This window comes from Sus scrofa, chromosome 6 (genome assembly GCF_054392235.1).
Source record: "Sus scrofa isolate SSC_HxYL_T2T_F1_AM1 chromosome 6, Sscrofa_HxYL_maternal_Yorkshire_Landrace_v2.0, whole genome shotgun sequence".
In the NCBI taxonomy this organism is placed as follows: Eukaryota; Metazoa; Chordata; class Mammalia; order Artiodactyla; family Suidae; genus Sus; species Sus scrofa.
Genome location: NC_139388.1, coordinates 80,409,465 through 80,436,591, shown reverse-complemented (window position 1 = coordinate 80,436,591; position 27,127 = coordinate 80,409,465). Strand labels below are relative to the sequence as shown.

Here is a 27,127-nt window from a genome sequence, read left to right as displayed (position 1 = left end):
CATCTCCAGAGAGAATGGGGGGCTGGAAGAGACAAGCAAAGAGGGTGCTGTCCTGGGGCTCCATGGCAAGCCTGCTTGGCCTTTTTGGGGTGCCCATGGCCTCCCCACAGGTAGGAAAGAGGATGTCGCCGAGGGCACACAGCAGGCCTCCCCATGCTCCACACACATTGGCTTCCCCCACTGCCACACTCACCGCGCAACCTTCAGGCCACAGGCCAGACACTCGCCTGCTGTGCTCACTTGGTCCTGGCAGCCTGACCTTGACCCCTAGGCTTGCATTTCTGTGTCTGTATCATTGCAATTGTCCATGGTGGCCTTACCTCCTCCTGTGGCCAAGGCAGTGCACTCTCAGTCTTACCAAAATGTGGGCTCATCAGCCTCAAATTCCTGGGGGGCCAGGCAAGCAAATGCTTCCACTGGAAGAAACTGCTCTGTTCCTGCTTTCATGTTCTAAGTCCAAAGAAGGCCCGAATTAGACTCAAAGCATTTGTGTTTCTGTAGATGTATTAGCCAGTGATCCCACACAGAACACATATGTAACTGACACATGTCTGGAGAAACCACCCACCCCCTCTTCCCGCTCCCCAGTGCTCAGAATGATTCATTCCCAGAGCTGTCTCAAGAGCGGTCTCAGTGGGTCCAGCCCCACTAGGCCCCCCTCTCCTGAGGCTGAGCAGGCTATGGGAACATTGACCAGGGGTCCAGAGAAAGCCTAGGACTGATATTACCAGGGGTCTCCCCTTCTGCAGAGAGAGGCCCTGGGCCACTGATGCACCCTATGTATTATATTAAAGACATTTTTCACCCCTGCACCCAATTTGCCCAAACTCCAGGAATTCCCCAGATAATTTTCACTTCTGAGAAATCCCAGGAGGTTTTAGAACTAAGCCAGATTTCTGAACGTCAGATGATGAGGCATTTCTAAGGCTAAGGGTGACAACCCTTGCTTCAACATGCATCTAGGAGCACCTACTGTGTGCTGGGTGGGATAGAGTTCAACATCGAGCTTGGGAGTTAGAATGCTGGTCCTGCCTTGATCTGAATGGACTTCCACTCCTTCCCTGTGGGTAAGGCTAGGGGCCAATTCTCCCCTGTCCTGAGATATTAAGGCATTTGTTCCCCTGCAGAGTGAGAAGCAATCAGACCAAAGCAGGATCCTGGTCCTCCCTCCGTTTGGACATACCTGCCAAGAGGGCAGAGGAGATGCACGGATGTTTCGAGAACCCAAAGTGAATTAGGTCCCAAACAGAGGATTTGCGTGTGTGTGTCTTTCATCCGCATGAAAGACAAGAAATGAGGTCCTGCTTCTTGGGAGGTCAAGGGGAATCAAGCCCGAGAACCAAGTGGGTCACAGGTGAGGCATGAACACTTCCTGGGGATGTTCCAAGCAGGTGTTGCATCTGGAAGCGTGGGGGTCTCTCGATACTTATTGTTCACGGGCCTGTCTCAGTGTCCACCACCCAGGCCAGTGTCCCGCCCCATGGGGAGAGGATGCTGGGAGGACGGGCTCAGGGCAACATGTGCCACCACTTGAAGGAGAAGGGCTGCCGGCGCACGTTGGTGCCGCAGTGCACCTCCCCGTGCAGCATGTGGTACGGGGTGAAGTCGTCGATGAAGGTGCAGTGGAGGCCCAGCGGCTCCAGCAGGGAGCGCACCTTCTCCTCCAGGCAGCAGCGGCCATTGATGATGGGCCCGAAGGGCTTGGGGATGCCCAGGTGCTTCCCCAGCACCAGCATGTTCACCTGCAAAGAAGGGGGAGCTCAGGTCAAGGGCAGCACTTCATCATCAGCTCGCCCTCCAGCCCCTTCCCTGTACCAGCAGGGAGCCTTGCAAATAGCTACTCGCCCCTTCAGGCAATGGGAGAGGAACTTGGGCTGGTAAGAACTCTAGCCAGCTGGGCATGCCCAGGGACACATCTGCAGAGCTCACAATGACAATTAATTTCCCTGGTGACTGCCCTCCTTTTTGGTGGATTGTGGCGGTTGCCATGTCTGTGCTGCAGAATCCCAAACTCCTAGGCTGTAGCTGATTGGACCATGGTAGTCATATAACCAATGCTGGACCAATCAGGTTCTCTCTCTCTCAGGTACTTGAAGTTGACATGGTGGGAGAGTTGAGTCAGTCTCTGTGTCTATATTTCTGTGTGGCCGTATTTATCCCACGGGATAGAGAAGCCAAGGAAGTCAAGCAAAGCGGGGGTGGGGGGTGGGGGAGATGAATGATGTAGACAAGAGATAGTTCCAGACCCTCTTGATGCCCCCACAGCAGCCACCCTTGCCCTTGGCTTTCCTGGCGTCCTTATATTAAATCTCCTCTCTGGCTGAAGCCGGCTTGGGTGTCCTCTCTGTCCTGCAAACACAAGAACCTAGACCACTGCACAAGCTTCTGGGAGCACATGCATAATGGCAAGGCCTCCTTAGAGATGCAGGAAAGTGAGGGGTGATGAGAGGCTTTGTAAGTGGGGAAATCGAAGAGGGCAGAAAGTTAGCCAGAAAGGGGAAGGAAAAAGCAGGGATGGAGCAACGGTGTTGTGGACAGACTCCCTGCAAGGCTCGGATGGTGGGTGAGTCTAGTTCCTCTGGGGGATGGGGTGGGGGGAAGAGGAAGGAGGGAGGGGGTGACCGCAGCAGTGCTACTCAAAGTGTGGGCCTCGAGAGCAAATTCAGCACCAGCTGGATGCTCACTTGTTAGAAAGGCAGCAGCGTCTCAGGCCCTATCTCAGACCTGCTGGATTGGAACCCCCGAGGTGGGGCCCCAGTGGTCTAGATGTTCCAGATTCAAGTTTAAGGGTCAGGGGCACCAGAGGCAGAGCCCTCAGGACTCAGTCACAGGAAGCATGAAGCCCTCTTGGACCTCCAGTCCTACCTCTTAGGCTGGAAGTGCTCTGTCCCATCTCTGATGACAACATCACTTCATTATATGAAATAGATTGTTGAGACATGCCCTCAGAGAGGTAAAGAGAGTTCCCCCTGCCCGGATTTGCCTGAAAGCTCCTTGGGAGCAGGGATCAGCCTTGGTCTTCTCTGAAACTCACACACGGGGTGCCCTAAATATCTGGGGGATGAGTGAATAGCTGTGAACTGGGACAGAGGGAGCAGAACGGGCCCCTGAGCTTCCAGTGCCTGCTATGTGCTTTCCGTGCACAACCTCATGCAATCTTTTGTTCACGCCACAAATATCGAGGGGTCCCTGGGAGGAGAAGTCCCTGATGGCCTGAGAGCACGGGCTTGGCCAGTGAGCATCCCGAAGTGAGCATGCAGTCAGCCACCTAGAAGTCCTTCTGCCGGGCACCACGGATCCTCCCTGCCACCTGCCAATCCCCACCCAACAAGCCACCACAACCCCAAGTATGGCAGCGACCGAACATCTTGCCCACGGGGGAGTGGAGGCTCAGAGCCTAATTTGATGAACCCTCGAGTCACAGGTGGTGGCCTCACCAAATCAGGGAAGAAGGCCACCGCCTTTCTCTTCTCAGTCTTGAAGAGCTGGGGGATGTCAATGATGTCGCCCTCGGTCAGGCCCAGCTCCCGCTTCAGCACCTCTCGGTTCCAATCAATACAGCTCTGGGGGAGGAGAGAGAAGAGTCGGGGAGACTTGCTAGTGCTGGGGGGAACCCAAGGGGTCATGTCTGGTCAAGGACAGGCAGGACGCCCAAGTACCCATGGATCAACTCTACATAAGCCTTCTCTTTGTGCCCTTTCATTGAAATATACCTGCCCCAGATCCCACCCTCCACAGACCTAAGAGTGTTCCAGAATGTTCCATCCTTGAGCTTCACCCTTCTCTAGATCCTTCACTCCTTAGGGGAATCTCCTTCAGTGTTAGGGTTTAAAACATCAGACACTGGGAGTTCCTTGGTGGCCTGGAGGTTACAATTAGACAACTCTCTAATCTCTATCTTCTGACCACTTTGTAAAGCCCAGCTTCTCTCCTGAGCTCAGACTTGTAAGTATAACCAGTATTTTGAATCTTCACTTGGATGTCTGAAGGCACATTGGATGTGATGGGTCCAAAGATAAACTCTGCCCCCACCCCCTTTTATGGCCATACCTGCAGCACATGGAAGTTCCCAGGCTATGGGTTGAACTGGAACTGGAGCTGCAGCCACCGGCCTAAGCCACAACCACAGAAACGCAGGATCGAGCTGCCTCTGTGACTTATGCCACGCCTTGTGGCAACACTGGATCCTTAACCCACTGAGCCAGGCCAGGGATGGAACCCACATCCTCATGGAGACTATGCCAGCTTAACCCGCTAAGACAAGCTATTCCTTTCGACCTGCTCCCACCGCATTCTTCAGCTCTGTAAATGGAATCACTGCCCGGGGCCCAAAACTTTGACTTCATTCTGGATATCTCCTTTCGCTCACTTTATATCCATCAACAGCTCTGCCTCCAAAATATAACCCCACTCTGACCCATTCCCACCACCTCTACTGCCTCCACCTCAAGGATGAAAAATGTTGCCATCAAGCCAGCAGCTAAGCAACTATCCTGAGGGGGTTCAGGACAGAAAAAAAGCAGGATCCTCACCCTCAATAGCTGAGGTGCTTATTAAAGGAGTGATTTAAATGGGCCCGACTCTCTCATCTTCCTATTTGTTTTTTGTCTTTTTTAGAGATGCGCCCGAGGCACATGGAGGTTCCCAGGCTAGGGGTCTAATCTGAGCTGTAGCCGCTGGCCTACACCACCGTCACAGCAATGCCAGATCCGAGCCACGTCTGCCACCTACACCACAGCTCACGGCAACGCCGGATCCTTAACCCAGGCCAGAGATCGAACCTGCAACCTCATGGTTCCTAGTCAGATTCGTTTCCACTGAGCCACGATGAGAACTCCTATTTTGGGGGGTTTTTTGGCCCGTCCCTGAGGCCTGGGGAAGTTCCTGCGCAGGGATCCAACCTGAGGCACAGCAATGACAACACTGAACCTTAACTGCTAGGCCACCAGGGAACTCTTGCATCTTCCCTTACGTAGAAAAGTGTGCTAAATTCATGAACTTGAGAGGACTGGTTTTCTTTAATTAACAGTTCTCTGATGTTCCCACTACGTGGTTTTTGCAGCAAAACTCCTCTATCTTGGCCCCTCCCTTACCTTTTTGGAGCTGTCCCTCAGAGCCACCTGAGAGGCCATCTTCCAGGCTTACACCCTCAGAAAGTCCGCCAAATAAAACATAACGCTCAACTTTTAAGCTGTGCATTTTTTTTCAGTCACAATGTGGTAGACAGGTGTCTTCTCCTGCCAGCTGCCTGCAGCAGCTGCCCATCTGGCCTCCTTGTGTGTTTTGTTTGTTTGTTTTTTGCTTTTTAGAGCCGCATCCACAGCATATGGCAGGTCCCAGGCTAGGAGTCAAATGGGAGCTACAGCCACCGGCCTACACCATAGCCATGCGGGATCCAAGCCGCATCTGCGACCTACACCACAGCTCACAGCAACACAGGATCCTTAACCCACTGATCGAGGCCAGGGATCGAACCTGAGTCCTCGTGGATACTAATCGGATTTGTTTTTGCTGCCCCACAGCAGGAACTCCCTGGCCTCTTTGCTTCATCGGTTCTTGCTCCACCGTGAGCCTCAGACCTCGGTTCATATCCCGGTCCCCCGCCCTGCCCACCTGCCCCTCGGGGCCCCCAGCCCTCGTACCTGCACAAACTTATTATAGCTGATGAGGCTTCCACTGGAGAGGACCTGGTTGAGGGAGATGGTGTTGACATTCTGAGTGCCTGTGAAGCGGGGAGAGACATGAAGGGAGGGGAGGGAATGATGCCAGCGGTGAGGGCCACCAGCAGGGAAGTAGTCAGGCGGGGGCCAAGCTGCAGGTACCCGTCTTGCTGAGTCAGCAGCTCCCTGGCCTTTCTGCTCGGCCACTGGCCAAGTCTGGGTGTGTGCGGAGGGCAGGGGCTGGTTGCTTCAGGGCTATGAACTTGACACCTTCCTTTAAGGACAGTGGAAATGGTGCTTCCTTTTATTGGAAATGTACACACACACACACCCAGGGCAGTGGGTGATGATTTGCTCTTTTTGGCTAGTGGTGGAGCGGGGAGTTGGGTCACCCACCTGCCCACCAGTGCTGGCCCTGATGGACACCTTTGGACCCTGTCCCTGACCTCCATGCAGAGGTGACTCCACGGCAAAGGGGCCCTGCCAGGCCCAGTTCTCCTGCCTGCTGGATGAGATGCCCCTGGAGAAGTTCAGGGAAGGGGAGGTTAGAGCCAAAGGCTCACAGCCGTTATGGCTGCCATTTATTAAGCTCTGACCCTGTGCAGGCCCTGAGTTCAGTGTTCTACATTTAGGCCCCATGGCAACCCTGCCAGGTATGTTTTTGGCCACACCCACAGCACGCAGAAGTTCCCCAGCCAGGCATCTAATCCATGCCACAGCAGTGCCCCAAGCCACAGCAGTGACAACACTGGATCCTTAACCCACTGAGCCAACAGGGAATTCCCCAGTATGCATTATCATCCCCACTTTACAGATGAGGAAACTGAGGCTCAGGGAGGTAAAAAGACTTGCCCCAGATCTTGCGTCTAGGAAATGAGGTGCTTATGATTCAAACCCCAGTCTAGTGCTCAGGAAGGACTGAAGCCTTGACCAAGGGAAAGAAGAGGGATGCTGGACCCACTTGCCCACCTGCAGGCCTGGCTTTCCCCCACCCCAGATGGACTCAGACAGCTAGGGTCCAGGCTCACCTCCCCTCTCTAAGCCTCCCATGCTTGAGTGGGAAGCAAAGTGACAGTGATCCTCAAAGGCTCTCTAAGGTCAAATGGGATAATATGCACAGACCACACAGCCTGGTACTTGGCACACAGGAGCTGACCGCTAAGGAGCACAGGGCCTCCTGGGCCACTGCCCTGGGTGACAGCTCTCCAGGGCCACACAGTGGCTATGTGTAGCCTGACAGCTATGAATTTCCTCACTGTCCTTCTCATCTGGGCTTTAGGAAAAACGGTTCAGAAGTTCCTGTTGTGGCGCAGCAGAAACAAATCCAACTAGTCTCCATAAGTATGCGGGTTCGAGCCCTGGCCTCGCTTAGTGGGTTGAAGGCTCCGGCGTGGCCATGAGCTGTGATGTAGGTCGCAGATGTGGCTCGGATCTGGCACTGCTGTGGTTCTGGCATAGGCCAGCAGGTATAGCTCCAATTTGACTCCTGGCCTGGGAACTTCCATATGCTGGGGGTACAGCCCTAAAAAGCAAAAAAAAAAAAAAAAAAAAAGGAAAAAAGAAAGAAAAATTGTTCAGCCTCTTTCTGAGCCTTGTTCACTGTAAACTGGGTACTTCCAGGAAAAGAAGAAGACGGCCCACCCTGTGCCTGGCACATGACATTTGGATTGGAGGATTTTTCAGGTTTGGTCTGGGCTCAAAGGAGGCTCCTCATGGTTCCAATGGGAGCAGTGGGGTGGGGAAAATTGTATTTCTCCCACTTTGCAGCCGGAGCTCCAGGGTGATGATCGTGAGGGGCAGTAAGGGGACGGGGGAAGTTATGCTTGGGAGCGTCTCAGTTCTGTGGAGGCTTTTCTCCTGGAGGTAGGTTCGGACCAGGGTGGGACTGTTTATGAATCCAGGCTCCAAGCTCCCAGTAGGTGCTCCATTAACCAATCATATTTCACTCACAAAATACAAATGGTTAAGATTTTTAAGCCAGTGAGGGCAGAGTGTTACATCCCAAGTGCTGGGCCCTTCCTAGCAGAGGGCCCTGTGTGACTGCACTGGTCACACGCCCTCCAGGGGCCATGTGTCCGCTCTGGCCACGCCCACCCCAAGCCCATCATCCACCACGGTGCTCATCATTCACCTCCGTCCTGCCATGGATGCTGGTGGCTGGTGAAGCAGGGGATCTCGAATTTAAGGGGACAGCCCTGCCTTAAAATGGGCCATTCCTCTCTCAAGCCACGATGTGTGCTGATAGAGGTGAGGGGGCCGGGAAAGCTGGGATGAGGGACATGGCACTGGTACCCACCAGCAACCCCTTGGAACAGGAGAGCACTGCCGTGGCCCCACTTCTGCTTTTCCTGGAAGAGCTTGAAGCAGGCGCTAGGGCTGGCCAGGAGCATCCGGAAGCCCTGTGTGAGAGAGCAGACCTGGCTGAGCTCCCCAGCCTCATCATGGCTCCCTGGAGTCCTCCCCTGACCCGGAATTGTCCCCCAGGTCCTTACCTTCCCATCAGGGGCAGGGACAAAGCTCAGAAACTCATCCACGTGGCCCACAGACAACCAGTCCACAAAGAGCTCCACGGGGGGCTGCACCTTCTGCGCGTGGAGGAAGTTCCGTACCACTGGGGTGACCCTACGACCCCTTGACCTGGGGCCCAAAGGGATGAGAAAAGTTGCTTGGAGTTCCCACTGTGGCTCAGCAGGTTAAGAATCCGACTAGTATCCATGAGGATTCAGGTTCAATCCCTGGCCTTGTTCAGTGGGTTGAGGATCTGGCGCTGCTGCAACCTGTGGCGTAGGTTGAGGAGGTGGCTCGGAACTGGCATTGCCGTGGCTGGGGCATAGGTCTCAGCTGCAGCTCTGATTCAACCCCTAGCCTGGGAACTTCCATATGCTGCAGGCGAGGCCACAAAAAGCCAAAAAAAAAAAAAAAGTTGCTTAAGGGGTTCTCACTGTAGTGCAAAGGGATTGGTGACGTCTCTGGAGCACTGGAACTCAGGTTCGATACCTGCCCAGCACAGTGGGTTAAGGAGGATCTGGTGTTGCCACAGCTGCGGTGTAGGTTGCAGTCGTGGCTCAGATCCAATCCCTGGCCCTGGCCCAGAAACTCCATATGCCTCGGGGCTGCCAAAAAAGAAAAAAAGGTACTTATACATTGTGGTTCTAAACAGCAATGGAATGACAAGAGTTCAAGGAGTTCCCATTATGGCTCAGTGGTAACGAACCCAACTAGTATCCATGAGGATTCGGGTTCGATCCCTGGCCTTGCTCAGTGGGTTAAGGATCCGGCATTGCCATGAGCTACAGTGTAGACCACAGATGAGGCTCAGATCTGGCGTTGCTGTGGCTGTGGTGTAGGCCAGCAGCTGTAGCTCCAATTCAATCCCCTAGTCTGAAAGCTTCCATATGCCTCAGATGTGGCCCTAAAAAGACAAAAAAAAAAAAAAAAAAAGAATTCAAGATTCCAGCAACATTTGCAAAAATCATGCATTGCTTTTGTAATCAGGAAGAGTATCCATCCATCTATCTGTCTATCTATTTACCTATCTATCTACCCATCCACATTTTTAAGTTACATCCAAGGTGAGTTCTTGCCGAGGCAGACACAGGACAGGTCAATCATACCAGGTCAGTGACCCACCCAGGTCTCACTGTCCAGGCAAATCCTCAGAACCACCCTCAGATCCCATCCTCACATTAAGAGGCTGACTTCATTCCCATATTCAATCAAGGGCTGGGCAGTTCTTCCTAGAGTTTGATTTGCATCTCTCTTGCTGCAGCCTGACCTTCTTGCACATCAGTGGGGCGAGAGGGCCATCTTGTCTCCCAGCCCCAGCATTTTATGTTGATGAATTTAAATCTAATTCTTCTTTTGCCTTCTGAAAAAGTATCTAATGCTCTGGCCCAAATGTCCTCTTTCTGTGAGGTCATGCGTTGAGGGCGGGGAGTCCCCTCCAGAGCCTCTTGTTTCACCTGCTATTTGATCGCAAGTCTGTTCTAAGTGCTTTGCTGAACTTGGCTGGCTCTGTCTTGGTTTATTCCACAGCAAATAACTATTACCATATAATTCCTTTTCTTCTCCATCAGTACCTCTGTGTCACATGCTGAACAGGACATAATCTGTTCCTCTCTCTTTGTGTTAATACTGTCTCACTTTTCACATCCAATCCTTCCCTTCTGCTCTCAGGAAAAGACCTGATATTAGTCATTTACATCATAGTATGAACAAGCATTGATTTAAATGCAATTTCTCCCAGGACTATTGAGACTTAAAGCTTTTTCTTCTAAAACTATTAATTGATAGCAACATCTATTTATTTTTCTGAGTTGGAAGACCTGGGTCTAGTCATCACTTTGCCTTCTGTGTGACCTTTCCCAGGTCACTCGCCTTCTCTGGGCTCACTTATAAAATGAAAGGGTTGAACCGAGTGATCTCTTAGGTCCCTGCTTGCTCTGGTCTTATCAAAGTCCCCGAGGTAAGTGTGGCCAATGTCAGGAGAAGGGGCCACTGCTCCCACCACCATCAGGTCCAGGTCCACAGTTTCATTACTCCTTCTCTCTGGTTCTCTTCCGGGAGTGGGACGGCCCCTCCCCCCACATCGTCACCCTCCCCACCCTCAGCTTCCACCCGACTCCTCTCTCACCCGGGCAGGTGGCCCCCAATGAGGATCCTCCCCAGGGGGTACTCCTTTCCGTTGGCCGCCACCGGTGGGCTGACCTCCAGGTTCCCAAAGGAGTCCAGGCCACTCACAGAGTTGTCTCGTGGCTCCCGAGTCACGTAGCCGAAATCTGGACCCTGGTAGAAGGGAAACTGAGTTAGGCTGGGAGTGGGGAGGCTCACCAGGAAGAGTGAATCAACTTGCTGGGCTCCGAGCTCCTTAAAGATGGGACGGGAGTGGCCACCCATTCTTCAGAGGGAAATACTGAGTCAAACATGGAGATCTGACTATCCATGGTTGACGCACATTCGGACAGCCATGCCTACCAAAGCTGGGAGACACACAGCCCCCTGGCCCTGCTGCCATGTTCGAGCGTGTTATTCCCCGTGGTCACGGGGAGTCAGCTGAGAGGCTCTAGCTGCTCCCCATGGGACACAGAGCCTGAGGCCACGGCCACCCCCTTTACCCTCTGAGGCCTTTCTGCCAAGTCCAGCCCAAGGGCAGGTATCTGACTACGCTAGAGCTGCCAATTCTTGGGGACAAAGAGACTGGTGATGGTCCTCAGAGCCTCAATTTTTCAACTCTGGAAAAGGGGAGAACTCTCCAGGGCCAACTCTTAGAAAGAAACTAGATAAGACTGAGCCCCAAGAGAGAACTCCTCCCACCTCTCTGATGCAGTGCAGGGTCGGAGAGGCCTTCCTTTCTCTATGGCACAAAGGGAACCCCTCTTCTTTTCTCAGGGTGGAGGTCCACTAAGACACCCTCTTCATTTATTGCCAGTAATAATATCTGCTGTCTATGTTGTATGTTTTCTCCATGTAGGCATGGGGAGCCTCACCAACACCTGTGAGAACAGGGCTAACATAGCATTTTTACTGATGAGGAAGCAGGCTCAGAGAGGGGGACCTACTCAGCAAGGTCGCTCAGTATATGAGTGACAAAGTCACGTTATTCAGACTGCAAAGCTTTGTGTGTGTGTGTGTGTGTGTGTGTGTGTGTCTTTTTAGGGATGCACCTGTGACATATGGAAGCTCCCAGGCTAGGGGTCGAATCAGAGCTGCAGCTGCTAGCCACAGCCACAGCAAGGCAGGATCCAAGCCGGATCTCCCCTTTTCCAGCCACAGCTCACAGCAATGCAGATCCTTAACCTGCTGACCAAGGCCAGGGATTGAACCCGCATCCTCCTGGATACTAGTTGGATTCATTACCATTGCACTACAAGGGAACTCCTAAAGCCTATGTTCTCGAGCGCTGCACTGTCCTGCCTCCCCTCTCCATCTAGGGCTGCCAGATTTAGTAAATAAAGACAGAGGATCCCTGGTTCAACTTGAATTTAAGGTAAACAACAAATCGATTTTAAGTATAAGTATGGGATGTGGGATATACTTACACTTATTTAGTATAGGTATGGGATATACTTATTCTAAAAACAACTCATTGCTTAGCTGAGATTCAGACTGAACTGGGCATCTCCTCTCTCTAACCTGGCAACTCTATGCCTGTCCCTAAAGAACACAGCTCCCAGGCTGGCCCTCGAGGTAGTGTCCCTCGGCCCTCAGGGCCAGGCTGCAACCTAGACCACTCACCAGGATCCTTTTGAAAGGGAAGTCCTGCAGTTTCCCATTCCTTGGGGAGTCAAAGACCACCGGGAAAGTCTTGTGCGGCGCCTGGACATAGCCCAGCTCCATCTCGTCCTGCAAACATGAGGGATGCCCAGCTGTGGTCGGTTTCCAGCTGCCCCTGCTTGCCTGGCACTCAGCACTCTGGGAGAGTTCACGGGCGTTCTCTGCCTTGAGCCTGCTCTGTCCTTGGGGTGAGGAGGGCAGGGGCCATGATGTCTGCTGGCTGAAGGAGGGGCTAGAGGCTCAGAGAGGGGGTCCTTTGCCTGGGGTCACACAGGACCTAGCGTCAGGTCCAGAATGAATTAGAACATGGCCTTGGGGGTGTCCCTCAGCTGGGTCAGGGCAGGGTGGGTACTGAGAGGTGTGCAGGGTGGTCTGAATGGGACAAATGGGCTGCTGGGCATCAGCCAGCACATCTGGCCTCCACAAGTGGTCATGAGGGACTGAGGGCTGGACAGGGCTGAGGGGACCTGAGGAGGGACAGATGTGTCTCCTTTTCTCTTTTTTTCTTCTCTTTTTTCTTTTTTTTTTCTTTCTTTCTTTCCCTCTTTCTTTTTTTTTTTTTCCCAATGGCTGTACCCATAGCATGTGGAAATTCCTGGGCCAGGGACTGAATCCAAGCCATAGCTGCAGCAACACCAGTTCCTTTAACCACTGCACTGGGCCGGAGATCAAACCTGTGTCTCTGCAGAGACCTGGGCCGCTGCAGTTGGATTCCATTTTTTTTTTTTTTTTAGGGCCGCACCCATGGCATATGGAGGTTCCCAGTCTAGGAGTTGAATCAGAGCTGCAGCTGTGGGCCTACACCACAGCCACAGCAATGCGGAATCTGAGCCTCGTCTGTGACCTACACCACAGCTCATGGCAATGTGGGATACTTAACCCACGGAGCGAGGCCAGAGATCCAACCCGTGTCCTCATGGATACTAGTTGGGTTTGTTACTGCTGAGCCATGACGGGAACTCCTGCAGTCGGGTTCTTAACCCACTGTGCCACAGCAGGAACTCTGATCTGCCTTCTTTGCAAACACGTAAACACTCCTGGGTCAATCCTGAGCCCTGTGGTTCTGGAGGCAGAGATGGCCCAGCACTGATGAGCTGTGTATCCCCCACAAGGCTCACGGTTGCCTCACCCTGCCTTGTGCCTGGCCCTGCCCTAGGCCCTTTACAAATATTACCTCCTTTAGTCCTCATGACAAGCCTCTGTGCAGGCACCATGATGACCCCATATTATAGATGAGAAACAGAGAGACCTAGTTATTTGTCCAAGGGCACACAGCAAGTCAGCAGCATAGCCAGGATCCAAACCCAGCCTGTCTGGCTGCAGAGTCCAGCCCTGAACCACCTCCCTAGACGAAGCTCCAGCTGAAATGAAAACTAATTTGCTCAGCGTTCAAGGCCTCCTTCCGCAATTCTTGCCCTTCTCAGAACCTTGGCCCTGGCCAAAGAGAACTGCTGACATCCTTTCCACGCCTCCACGCATACCAGTCCTCTGCCAGGACCACCACTGAGTCCCAGCACAGCCTTTACCAGCTCTGTGGCCCTAGGCATTTGCCCCCCTGAGAGCTCCTTCTTTATGGGGGGGAGGGGGTGTTGACAGGGAGTTGCCAGGAAGATAAAGTGAGGCTGGGCGTAGCCCGCACTGAGTGCTCAATAAACGACAAAAATCGGGTCCAGCACAGATGCCTCCTCCAGGCAGTCTTCACTGATTCCCCAGATAGAGGCGAGGCTACCCTCTCCAAACCCGGCAGGCACTCCGCCACCGCCGCTGTGCTACATCTTAGACTGTTGGAGTAGGAGGGTTTGTTGCAATCCTTCTCCACATTAGGGCTTCTCAGCCTCAGCAAGAGTGACATTTGGGGCCGGAATATTCTTTGATGAGGGGCGGGGGGTGGGCGCTGTCCTGTATATTGTAGGATGTTTAGCAGCATCTCTGGACACCAGCCATTAGAAGCCAATGGCCCTCCCACCCTCAGTGTGACAACTAAATGTCTCCAGATACTGCCAAAGGTCCCCTGTGGGGACAAAGTCACCCGTGGAGACCCACTTGTCCAGGCTGCTGAGGCCAGGGAGTGTGCGCCCTGATGCTGCGGGTGAGTGGGTGCCCGAGTCTCCAGAAGGTTCTGAGAGTCAGGGAGAGCTCTAGGTCTAGAATGAAAAAGACCAGTGCCCTGGGGAGGCCAGCAGAGCCCCAGCCCCAGCAGCACCCGTGTGGGGACAAGCCAGCCCTTCTGCCTCCAGGACAGTGCCGGGCGAGGTGCTGCCTGGGGGCCCTAGTACCTGAATCCAGCGGTCATTGCGGTTCTCGTCCTGCGGGCAGATGGTCAGCTTGCAGCCAGCCCTCCTGGCCAGCTCTGCCACCGCATCCACAAAACCCGTGTTGTTCTTCACACTGCAGACAAGCCCGGGGAGAGGGGCTCAGGACAGAGCCAGGCCTGGGCGGGGGGAGGGGGTCAGAGGGGCCACCAGGGTCAGAAGGACACCCAGCTCCCCACCCCATCACTCACCGGCACACGTACACCTCCAGGGGCGGCAGGGTGCTGGGCGTCATGATCCAGGGCGCCACGCGGAACACCACGGTGTCCGTGAAGATGGGGGATTCGGAGAAATCCTGCAGGGGAAGAGCAGAGGGGAAGGAGCCAAGGGTCCAGAGCCCGGGGGTGTTTGAGGACCACCATGGACTTGAATGAGCTGCTTGCTCCAGAGTTTCTAGAGGCACCAGAAACGTCTGGAATCTTCCATGCCAGCAGTGGCCGTCTCGCCCGGGAATGGAGGTCTTTTCCCTCCCTCTCTGTCCTGCCCACCCTACCTCGTTGGAGTCATCCAGGAGGGTGACATGGAAGGAGATGAGTCCCGAGAAGCCGGCGTCGGGGAAGGAGAGGCCCTCCACGAAGAAGTGCTCCTCATCGCCATGGAAATGGGGCACCTCGTAGGCCAGCTTGTCCTGGCCCAGCACGTGCCTGTAGGCCTCACACGAGTCTTCAGGACCTGGAAGGGGACAGAAGGGGTGGCCACGGCCCTGGGGAGAAGAATGGCTGTGCCACCTCCCCAACAACGTGTAACCCAGGCAACAAGCCCTGCCTCTCACCTCCCTCGGGCAAAGGAGAAAAAGATGCTTAATATCCAGCATGGGCAGGGCTGGGATGGGAGTGAGGAGGGCATCCCTTTCTATGATTGGTGTTCATATGCTTTGGATGGCAATTTTTGTTTGTTTGGGGCCAAAAGTGTGGCTTGTGGAAGCTCCCAGACTAGGGGTGGAATCAGCTGTAGCCGCTGGCCTACACCACAGCCACAGTAACATGGGATCTGAGCCGCATCTGTGACCTACATCACAGTTCATCGCAACCTGGGATCCTTAACCCACTGAGCAGGGCCGGGGATTGAACCTGCATCCTCATGACTACTAGTCAGGTTCATTACCACTGAACCACAACAGAAACTCCCTGGAGGGCAATTTGGTGGCATCTAACAAAGTCATGTTCACCCTTAATCAGCAATTCTACTTGTAAGGATCTCTCCCACAAAATCCATGTACAAGGATTCATTTATTCCCTATTTATTCACTCACTGAACAAATATTTACTGTGCACCTACTACGCATCTATGAGGTGTGGCTCTGGGCTCAAGACCCAGCCATGAACAAGGTCCCTGCCCTTCAGGAACCTATGTTGTTGTAAAATCGAAACACTGCAGGAGTTCCGGTCGTGGCTCAGTGGTTAACGAATCCGACTAGGAACCATGAGGTGGCGGGTTCAATCCCTGGCTTCGCTCAGTGGGTTAAGGATTCAGCGCTGCCGTGAGCTGTGGTGTAGGTTGCAGACATGGCTCAGGTCCCTCATTGCTGTGGCTCTGGCGTAGACCGGTGGCTACAGCTCCGATTCGACCCCTAGCCTGGGAACCTCCATATACTGCAGGAGGCGGCCCTAGAAAAGGCAAAAAGACAGAAAAAAAAAAATCAAAACACTGCAAAAACTGTACATTCAGAGGACCAGATAATTTACAGTACCTCCACACTTTGGCATACGTTGCCGCTGGGGAGGAGAGTGAAGCAGAGCTACATAAATACACAGAGACGTGCAGGATGTGTAACTCAATGAAAGAAACCATTTGGAAAGCAGAACAGGCACACATGGAGCTCCTGCCGTGGCTCAGAGGAAACAAATCTGACTAGGAACCGTGAGGTTGCTGGTTCAATCCCTGGCCTCTATCGGTGGGTTAAGGACCCCGTGTTGCCATGAGCTGTGGTGTAGGTCGCAGACGTAGCTCAGATCTGGCATTGCTGTGGCTGTGGCTGTGGCCGGCATCTGTAGCTCCAATTGGACCCCTAGCCTGGGAACTTCCATATGCCTCAGGTACAGCCCTGAAAAGCAAAATAAATAAATAAATAGAATATGTACACACACACACACACACACACACACACCACTTTGCACATTTCTTGCATATAGAAAAAGCTGGGGAGTTCCGTGGTGGCCTAGTAGTTAAGGATCTGGCATTGTCACTGCTGTGGTGTGGGTTTGATCCCTGGCTCAGGAACTTCTGAATGCCAAGGACATGGCCCAAAAAAATATGTTAGGAAGAATCAACTATATTTTAAAAAGAAATTTTTTTAAAAGGATGAGCCCAGCCCAGTGCTGTTTGCCACCTACAGAAAAAAAAAAAAAAAAAAAAAAAAGGCACAGCACTATTTACAATAGCCAAGACATGGAAACAACCTAAATGTCCATTGACAGAGGAGTGATCAAGAAGATGTGGTACATATACACAATGGAATATTACTCAGCCATTAAAAAGAACAAAATACCAGCATTTTTTGCAACATGGATGGACCTAGAAACTATCATGCTAAGTGAAGTCAGCTGTACAATGAGACACCAACATCCAATGCTTTCACTGACATATGGAAGCTTAAAAAAGGACAGACTGAACTTTGCAGAACAGATGCTGACTCACAGACATTGAAAAACTTACGGTCTCCGGAGGAGACAGTTTGGGGTGTTGGGGGGATGTGTCTGGGCTGTGGGATGGAAATGCTGTGAAATCAGATTGTTATGATCATTATACAACTACAGATGTGATAAATTCATTTGAGTAATAAAAAATTTAAAAAATATATATATAAAAACACCTAATCCAAAAAAAAAAAAAAAAAAGGCAGGAAGAAGACACACCAAATTGTTAACAGTGAACACATTTTTTTAGATTTTTATTTTTTCTATTATAGTTTATTTACAATGTTCTGTCAATTTCTGCTGTACAGCAAAGGGATCCAATTACACATAAGTATGTGTATATATATATATTTTTTTTCTTTTTCTTACATTGCCCTCCATCATGTTCCATCACAGATGACCAGATAATAGCTTCCCGTGCTTTACAGCAGGATCTTATTGCTAATGCACTCCAAAATGGTAAACCCATTTTAAGAGTCAGGTTTTGGAGAAGGGATAGAGATTGACTGATTGATTGATTGATTGATATTTTTATTTTTGGCCATACCCATGGCATGTGGAAGTTCCCAGACCAGGGATCACACTCAAGCCACAGCAGTGACACCACTGGATCCTTAATCTGCTGAGTCACCAGGGAAGTCCGGAACTCATATTTTTTACTTACATATCTTCTACCTTTTTTTTTTTTGCTTTTTAGGGCTGCACCCAGGGCATATGGAGGTTCCCAGGCTAGGGATCCAATCAGAGCTGCAGCTGCTGGCCTACGCCACAGCCATAGCCACATGGGATCTGAGCCGCATCTGTGACCTACACCAAAGTTCACGGCAGCGTGGATTCTTAACCCACTGAGCGAGGCCAGGGATCGAAACTGCATCCTCATAGATGCTAGTCGGATTCATTTCCACTGAACCACAATGGGACCTCCCTACTTCTACATTTTTAAAGTGAGTATATTATTACTTGTATACATTTGTATTTTTAGAAGGTATTTTATATTCTTGCCTGTACTTGTGGTACTGCATGGTGACTATGTTTTAGCAATAATTTGGGTTTAGGGGGGCGGGTGAAGACTGAATTATTATAGAGGCAAATAGCCGTGAGGTGTGGAACTGGCTTTGAAATACTTCAGCAAACACTGGGCAAAACTCTAATTCAAAAAGATATATCTGGAGTTCCCGTTGTGGCTCAGTGGCTAACGAATCCAACTAGGAACCATGAGGTTGCAAGTTCGATCCCTGGTCTTGCTCAGTGGGTTAAGGATCTGGCGTTGCCGTGAGCTGTGGTGTAGGTTGCAGATGTGGCTCAGATCCCCCATTGCTGAGGCTCTGGTGAAGGCCAGCAGCTATAGCTCCAATTAGACCCCTAGCCTGGGAATCTCCATATGCCTCAGGAGCTGCCCTAGAAAAGGCAAAAAGATTAAAAAAAAAAAAAAAAGAAAGAAAGAAAAGATATATCCACCCCAATGTTCATCACAGCACTATTCCCCGTAGCTCAGATAAGACATGGAAGCAACCTAAATATCCATCAACAGATGAATGGATTAAGAAGATGTGGTACATATACACAATGGAATACTACTCAGCCATAAAAAGAATGGAATAACGCCATTTGCAGCAACATGGATGGACCTAGCGATTGTCACACTAGGCAAAGTAAGTCAGAAAGAAACAGACAAATACCACATGATATCACTTATATGTGGATTCTAAAATATCACACAAATGAACTCATGAAAGAGAAATAGACTCTCAGACATAGAGAACAGACTTGTGGTTGCCAAGGAGGAAGGGACAGGGGGATGGATTGGGAGTTTAGGATTGGAAAGGATTATCAATAAGGTCCTTCTGTATGGCACAGGTAGCTATATTCAAATCCTATAATAAGCCATAGTGGAAAAGAATATGAAAAAGAATACACATATCACTTTGCCATACAGTACAGTTAACACAGTGCTGCAAATCAGCTACACGTCAATAAAAAATAAACGACAAAAATTCTTTAGCAGACAGAAAAGGGTAAAGTGAGAGGAAACATCGTGATCATGATTGAATCTGAGGGGTTGGCCTCTGGGGGTTCTTCACACCATTCTCTCTACTTTGGGGTATGTTTAAAAGTTTCAATAATAAAAATGTCTAAACATACTTAAAATAGATGTTTTAAATTCATTCATCCAATGACACCACCTTGGGCACGGCTGTGCCAGGGGTGCCAGCTGACCAGTCCTGGAGCTCCCACATCTGACTGTTCTTCCTCTGACCCCCAAGGCAGCCCAGGAGCCAGAGCAGAGCCAGGTGGGGAAACGGAGGCCCCAACCCAGTCCCTGCCCCTGCAGGGGAGGATGGGCATAAACTCACCACAGGCATGGAAGACACGTGCCCGCTTGGCATCAGAGCTGGAGGCATGGAGGACAAGCTTATGGTCATCGAAGAGGGCAGCAGGGCCTTGGGTCCGCAGGACCATGACAGACATGTCTTCCAGGTCTGTGGAGCCAGACACAGGGAGGTGACCCGGGGGGCCTCCCATACCCCAGCATCTATAACTCCTGCCCATTGTCCTCCCAGGGCAGAGGATGCCAAGACCTGAGCCTCTGGGCCCCAGCTCCACCCACTCTGTGAAAATACTGGGAGCCATTGAGAGCCACCAAGATGTCTATGAGCGTGTGACGTGGTGCGCTACTTCCTACCCTCTCTGCACCTCCAATTCCTCATCTTCCCCGAGAAATAGGAAGAGTAGAGCAGCCAGCCAGGTGCCTGGCACACGACAGGACAGGTGTGGGGGAGAAGCAGGTGAGGGAAGGAGGCTACCTGGGCGGCAGGCAGGTCAGGGCCCCCCATCTCAGTTTCAGCATCACTCACTGCTGCCCTGGGCAAGCCCCTCCCCCTCGCTGAGCTGGAGCATTCCCGTCTCTGAAACCAGAGACAATCATGCCCGCTTTCATGAGTAGGGGGTCTCGTCTGTGAAGCCCCTGGCCCACACCCAGGACATTGCCGCAGCATCCTTCATGGCCAGCTTCCTACCTCAAGATAGCCTTAGAAAGTAGGGCCTCCCTGAAACACAGGCCAGTGATGCCTGGGGAGGAGGCCAGGTTGGGGGTTGGAATAGGAAGCCTGGGACCTACCCCAGGCTGGCTGAATGACCTCGGGGGTCTTCTGACCTCTTAGCCTCAACCTCCACATCTCTAAATTGGGGGTGAGGCTGCCCTCCTGCTTAGATGGCTAAATGAGAACTGGGGGAAGGAGTCTGGTACACAGTGGGTGCTCAAGTAATGTTAGCATTTTCCACGCCCTTACAGAGAGAGAAAAGTGAGTCGGCTCGTTCTCAGAGTTCTGTGGGTGCCCCCTGGCCCCGGGGGATGTTGCGGAGGGGCAGCTGCCAGCCTGAGGCAGGTTTTAAGGAACAGCAAGGTGTGTCCAGGAGCTGAAACGCTGGCCCCGAGCGCCGCCTTCAGAGTCGCCCAGATGGGTCAGAATCCCTGCAGGGTAGCTGAGCAGTGACCCTGGAAATCCAGGGTCACAGGCTGCCCCCAGCATCCCCCTCACCTTGCAGGCAGTGCACGTGCCGATCACAGTTGTCCTGCTTATCAGAGTTCAGATTGTCCCTGTCACAGTTCACCAGCAGGATGGCTCCATACCCTTCAGGTCCCCAGACCCACTGCCGCTGCCAATGGCAAAACACAGCTGGTGATGGGAGCTCAGAGCAGACCTGTGGCTCCTACCCCAGCAACCTCCCAGCCAGTCTCCTAACTCCATCTCTTGTCTTCACCCTACCCTGTGACGATAGGGCCACTCCTGCTGCAGAAACGGCCATGGCTCCCTACTGCCCCCACCAAGTCCAAACTACAAGGCTGTCTTTCATGGCTCTCTGCCTTATTTCTCCAGCCAATGTACTCTTTCCCAATAAGCAACTTCCTGATGACAAGATCCACGATCCATTCCTCCCTCCAGGCCTTGGCTCCCTCCACCTGGAATGCCTTCTTTCTTGCATCACTTTGGAGCCCAGCTCAAGTGGATGTGAGAGGAAGTCTCCCTTGCTCCCAAAGCTCACCTTGACCTTCTCCTCTGAACTTCTAATGCATTAAATGCCCCCATAATTCATCTTTAAGTCCTTTAACAGTTTCAGAATTGGTAGACTTCCCTTTTCACCTAGATTAGGGGGTGGACATACTACTGCCCACAGGCCAAATGCGGCCCACTGCCTGTTTTTCCAAATAAAGTTTTATTGGAACACAGTCACCTCCATTTTTTTCCATGTGGACAACAGCTCTTTCACCCTACAATGGCAGAATCAAGTAATTGTAACAGAGACAGGATGGCTCACAAAGCCTAAAATATTTACTCTCTGTCTCTTACAGAAAAAGTTTGCCAACCCCTGGAGTTCCCCTTGTGGCGCAGCAGAAACAAATCCGACTAGGAACCATGAGGTTGCAGGTTCCATCCCTGGCCTTGCTCAGTGAGTTAAGGATCCAGCATTGCCATGAGCCGTGGTGTAGGTTGCAGACGAGGTTCGGATCTGACGTGGCTGTGGCTCTGGCGTAGGCCGACGGCTACAGCTCCGATTCGACCCCTAGCCTGGGAACCTCCATATGCCAGGGTGTAACCCTAAAAAGAAAAAAAAAAAAAAAAAAGGTTGCTGACTCCCAATGTAGATTGAAAATCCAGAAGGATTTTTCCCTGCAAAGGAAGGCCTAGCCCAGGACTGGCCCCTGTGTGCTTGCAAATTCTTAGTGATGATTTTTCTCCCAGTGAAAGAAGGTCTCCTACCACACTTGGTTCCTATTTGGCTCCCCTGGCCTTGGTCTCAGCTGGGAGGCAGGGGGATACCTATAATGGCCTCATCCCACTTAACCTAGCCTAGAGCAGCTCCAAACTCCATGCCCGTTTCTGGGCCCAGGCAGAGACATCCTACCTTGTCCACAAAGCTCCTATCCTGCCTGCCTGCATAGTTCAGGTCACAATCCAGAGCGATATCTGCAAGGAGAGGGGAGAGGGTAAGTCACGACAGGTTCCCAGGAGCCCCCACAGGCCCCCGGGAGCCCCCACAGGCCTATGGCCTCCACCTTTTCGCCTCAGACTCAGGGCCCAGCTGGGGCCAGGGAAATGGAGGTCATTTCCAAGAAGACACTTCCCGAGCATCTGGAGACTCCCTCTCTGGGCTGGGGAAAGGGGCTTTGGGGAGGAAGCAGGGTCAGAGCAAAGCCCCAGGTCAAATGCTGCCCCCTCCAGGAAGCCTCCCCTGAACTCTCCCTCTTCTGCATCCCTACAGACTTCGCAGTCTATGGTACATCCTGCACTGCATTTAGGTTGCCCTGGACAGTCTTTCTGTATGAAGCTGCCTCATTTTCTTAGGATGGGGCAGTGAACCTGGACTTTGGTGTCAGACAGTCATGGATGTGAATCTGGGCTCTGGCACCTACTGGCTATGTGGCTTCTCTGAATCCCAGCTTCCCCCAATCCCAGCCTCCATCCCACCTTCTTCATCTTTCTCCCTAGAGAGCGAGGGAGATTTTACAATACAAATGAGACATTCAAGGGAGAGAGGGAGAGGGAGAGCGAGAAAAAATCTGAATTGCTTTTTAAACATGTGAAAATATACCCAACCACCATGGAATGAGCAGATGAATCTCTCAAACATAACACTGGGCAAAAAGCCCAGCCCCAAAGGATGTGTATAATGTGATTCCATCCACAGAAAAATTCAAAGATAAGCAAATATTACTTGGGTGAGCATATTCAGATGAATAAAACTGTAAAGAAAAGCAAAGAGGAGTTCTCGCTGTGGCACAGTGGGTTAAGAACCTGACTGCAGCAGCACGGGTCGCTGTGGAGGTGTGGGTTTGATTCCAGCCCAGCGCAGTAGCTTAAGGATCTTGTGTTGCCACAGTCGCGGTGTAGTTTGCAGCTGTGGCTCAGATTCAGTCCCTGGCCCAGGAATTTCCATCCGTTGTGGGTGCAGCCATTTAAAAGAGGGGGGGAAAAAAAAGGCAAGAAAACACCACAAGGTAGTGGTTACCTCTAGAGAAAGGAGGGAATTATGATCAGAGAGGAACTTGGTGGCCGGGTGATACTTTGGCGTGCTGGTCAATTTCCCTGCTCAATTTCTTGACCCGGGTGACCTGCTTAAATGTTTGCTTTGTAACTATTCCTTAATGAAGGGAGACACACACACACAATAAAGCTTTATGTACTTTTCTGCAGGCGTATTTTCCAATGAACCAGAATGTGAGTGTTCTGGGAGGGGGAGGTGGGGGGAGCCCCAGCCTCAGTCCTAACTTGTTTTTGATCCATTCAGCCAGTCTATGTCTTTTGGTTGGGGCGTTTATTCCATGAACATTTAAGGGAATTATTGATATGTATGTTCTCATTGTCATTTTATTAATTGTTTTGGATTTGTTTTTGTTGCTCTTTGTTCTTCCCTTCTTGTTGTTTGATGACTATCTTTAGGGTTGTATTTGAGCTGATTTTTCTTAGTCACTTGTGTATTAATTGTACAGTTTTGGTTTGCAGTTATTCTCAAAGTCCTAACTAAAGGAAGGCAAATTAAAGCAATAATGAGACACTGATGTCCCAGACTAGCCAAAATGGAGAAGGTTGATAAGGTACAGTAGCAGGGCCCTCTCATATGCTGCTGGCAGGTGTACGAAGCAGTATGATCTTGGGGGAGAGCCATTTGACAATATCTATCAAAATTTTAAATGTACATACTCTTCTGCTTCTAAAAACGCCTCCTGCAGATAGAGCATTTGCAACTTTCTTGCTCTCCAAGGGCTCATACCCACGTACTAGGAGCTCCCAGCTCCACATCCTTGGCAGCTCTGAGTTAAGTATCTTTTCATTTGGGTTCTGATCATTGGGGCTTTCTTTATTTAATATATTCATTTTTTTCCTATATAGGTTCTTACAAACTATTGAGTAGATTTTCCTGTGCTACAAAGTAGGTTCTCAGTAACAACTTTTTTTTTTTTTTTTTTTTTTTTTTTGTCTTTTTGCCATTTCTTGGGCCGCTCCCACGGCATATGGAGTTTCCCAGGCTGGGGGTCTAATCGGAGCCGTAGCCACCAGCTTACGCCAAAGCCACAGCAACGCGGGATCCGAGCCACGTCTGCAACCTACACCACAGCTCACGGCAACGCCGGATCGTTAACTCACTGAGCAAGGGCAGGGATCGAACCTGCAACCTCATGGTTCCTAGTCGGATTCATTAACCACTGCACCACGACGGGAACTCCTTTTTTTTTTTTTTTTTTTTTTTTTTTCAGGGCCTGCTGCATATGGAAGTTCCCAGGCTAGGGGTCCAATTGGAGCTGTAGCTGCTGGCCTACGCCAGAGCCACAGCAACTCGGGATCCGAGTCACGTCTGCAACCTACACCACAGCTCATGGCAATGCCGGATCCTTAATCCACTGAGCGAGGCCAGGGACCGAACCACTACCTCGTAGATCCTAGTCGGGTTAGTTAACCACTGAGCCAGGAAGGGAACTCCTCATCTATTTTTTTGAATATACACATATATCTGTTCTTTTTTTCAGACTCTTTTACCACATAGGTTACTGCACAGCATTGAGTAGATTTCCCTGAGCTATACAGTAGATCCGTGTTACCTATTTTATATATAAAATAGTGTGTACGTGTCAATTCCAACCCACTGGGGCTTTCGTGACCATGATTTGCTGGTTTACATTTTTGGCCTACTCCCACTAATTGTTTGGGTTTTCTTTCTTATTGCCTGGAGTTCTCTATTATCTACCAGCACCAAGCCAGCCATATGCATTGCAAATTTCTATTCCATAGTTTGACTTCATACTTGTCCTCTGCTGTATAGAAGTTTTCTAACTAATATGAAGTTGAAAAGAGATCCTCTTCTAAAAGCTTTAAAACGCTGACTTTCACCTTGAGAAAGGTCACTGAGTGTCCCATGATTCCCACAGGAGCACAGGTCTATTTGTCCTGTTGGTCTATATTAACCCTGCCCCAGTTGCATACTGCTCTCTTGGCCGAGGCCCCCAACTTACCCACACAGGTGAGGTAGAGCACCGCGTAGCCCAGGGGCAGGGGCTCGTGGCTGGAATGGTAGGAAATCTGAACCTGTAAAGAGATGGGCCCCGGGGTCAAGTGGCTGAAGCCAGGTCTTGGGGGATCTGGCAGGGAGAGGAGGGGGTCCTAGGAACCTCTGTGCACTTGAGTTTACCAACCAAGCTCTTCCTTTAGCCTTCTCTGTGCCATTTATTTCTCCATGCCTCAGTTGGCCCATCTATAAAATGGGAACTATCTGTGAGAGATTCCATGGAGACCTGCGCCTGAGAGCTGCTGGTGACTACTGCGTGGTGCTGGCCAACCTCCACTCCCCATTGACTCCAAGTGTCACATTATAAAATGAGTTCATGGTGTTCCCATCGTGGCTCCGTGGAAATGAGTCTGACTAGGATCCATGAGGACACAGGTTCGATCCCTGGCCCCGCTCAGTGGGTTAAGGGTCCGGCATTGCCATGAGCTGTGGGGTAGATTGCAGACGTGGCTCAGATCCCACATTGTGCTTTAGGCCAGCAGCTACAGCTCTGATTTGACCCCTAGCCTGGGAACCTCCATATGCTGTGGGTGCAGCCCTAAAAAGACAAAAGAAAAAAAAGAATATTCTGGAAAGAGTTACTGTCCTCTCTGGGCCTCAATCTCCTCAGCTGTAGAATACGGCTAATAACAGTCACATAGGATTGATTATAGACTGTGAGGATGAAAGAAGGAATGCACATGACATGCTCGGCCAGTGCCTGGCCCACAGCACGCACCCAATAACGGTTGAAGGAAGCCAGGATGGTGATGATGATACAGAAGCTCCAGGCTGATGCAGCAAAGCCCCTTGGGCCCACAGGCCCTCCCCTTGGATATCCCCTCCTGAGGCGGGTCCCTCCATTCTCTGGCTCTGATGTCCTCATCTCGGCCAGAGGTTCAGGATTTGATAGAGGCTGCTCATCCCTCCATCCTGGGGGCCCCAAAATCCTGAAGTTACTGACCCCCATGAGTCAAACCGCAACAATGGTGCTTGCCTCAGGCATACCTGGATTTCAGCCAAAAGTGGGGGACATTCCAAAGACCCTCCTCAATCCCTGTGGTCCTTGGGGCCAAGGAACTCAGGATGGGGAGGTGTCCACACAAGCTCTGGCTCAGTGCAGGGGACAGGCTGGCTGGTCCTCCTGCCCTACCTGGGGCCTCTGTCCTGACGCCCACAACTTTCCTACTCACTGGATCATGTGACTTTGGGCCAGCCACACCCTTTCTTGGTCTCAGTTTCTCATCTGTAAAATGCGTTCATAGCATCCTGCCCCACCTGCTTCACCGAGGTCCGTGCATAGGCTCATTCGGGTAGTGGATGGCGAAGATGCGGGGGTGATGGAGTGAGCCTGCCCCAGGGGGAATCTAGTTCGGCACTGATTAGCTACATGGCTCTAGGACATGGGCTCTGAACCTTGGGAACCCCGCCTGTGCCCTGTGCGATGAGGCTCAGACCCTGCCTCTGAGGGCTGCTGGGAGGACTGGGTGAGGCCAGGGCCACCCAGTGCCGGGGGCGTGGTCAGCGCTCCTTAAAGGGCAAGTTTCCTGAAACATCGCTGCTGAAGTGGAGTGGGGACCTGCTACCCACATGACAAGGCCTGGTTCCCATCACCCCTTTAAGAGGCGCCACCTGTGCCAAACTAAATGCCCGCCACATTTTTCTCCTGCTTTTTAAATGCCCCCTCCCCTGGGGCCAGAACATTGCCTCCAGCTGGGCCTTGTTAAACACACCCCTGGCAGCTGAACAGGCAGAGAGAGGAAGGGAAGGGGGCCATCCTGCCTCTGAGAAGGGAATGGGTTAGGGAAAGGGGGTCTCCCCAGGCACCGGTGCCCCCCACCCGTCTCTGCTTTCTCTCTTTCATTCCGAGTGGCAGAGACCATGACTCAAACATCAGCCTAGAGATGGGGAAACCGAGGCCCGACACTGAAGATGGGGGGCAGCTCCCCCTTTCACAGGAAGGAAGAGCAGGAGGAAAGGCTGGCTCACGTTCTGCCCCACACCAACACGAGGAGGAAGGTGCTATGCATGTGCCCATTTTATAGATGGAGAAACGGAGGCCCAGAGCAGTCACGTGACGCATCAGCAGACTCACAGTTTGTGTTTGTAAGTTGCAGGGCTGGCTGGTTCAGGGCTAGGCGCTGACCCACTGTGTTACCCTGCATCTCTGGGCAAAGAGGGAGCTCTGGTAATTGTGGGGCTAGAT

The 27,127-nt window shown here is 51.6% G+C and overlaps 1 protein-coding gene across 8 annotated transcripts in view; it reads right to left on the bottom strand.

The window, feature by feature from the left end:
• Window positions 1-486: 486 nt before the first annotated feature.
• PADI3 (peptidyl arginine deiminase 3) overlaps window positions 487-27,127 on the bottom strand; it is a 35,406-nt gene continuing 8,765 nt past the window's right edge. Inside the window, exons 1-16 of one of the 8 annotated variants that reach the window (XM_084958952.1) lie at window positions 25,930-26,387; window positions 25,661-25,854; window positions 24,890-24,962; window positions 21,787-21,848; window positions 20,421-20,538; window positions 19,236-19,361; window positions 14,739-14,917; window positions 14,437-14,540; window positions 14,210-14,321; window positions 11,895-12,002; window positions 10,294-10,445; window positions 8,153-8,297; window positions 7,957-8,059; window positions 5,643-5,722; window positions 3,438-3,563; window positions 487-1,742 (exon numbers count right to left, since the gene is read on the bottom strand). In XM_084958952.1, the coding sequence (XP_084815078.1) occupies window positions 1,509-1,742; window positions 3,438-3,563; window positions 5,643-5,722; window positions 7,957-8,059; window positions 8,153-8,297; window positions 10,294-10,445; window positions 11,895-12,002; window positions 14,210-14,321; window positions 14,437-14,540; window positions 14,739-14,917; window positions 19,236-19,361; window positions 20,421-20,538; window positions 21,787-21,848; window positions 24,890-24,962; window positions 25,661-25,807 (1,869 nt within the window). In that variant the 5' untranslated portion in view covers window positions 25,808-25,854; window positions 25,930-26,387 and the 3' untranslated portion in view covers window positions 487-1,508. The other 7 variants (XM_084958953.1, XM_084958951.1, XM_084958955.1 and 4 more) reach the window with 7 other exon arrangements.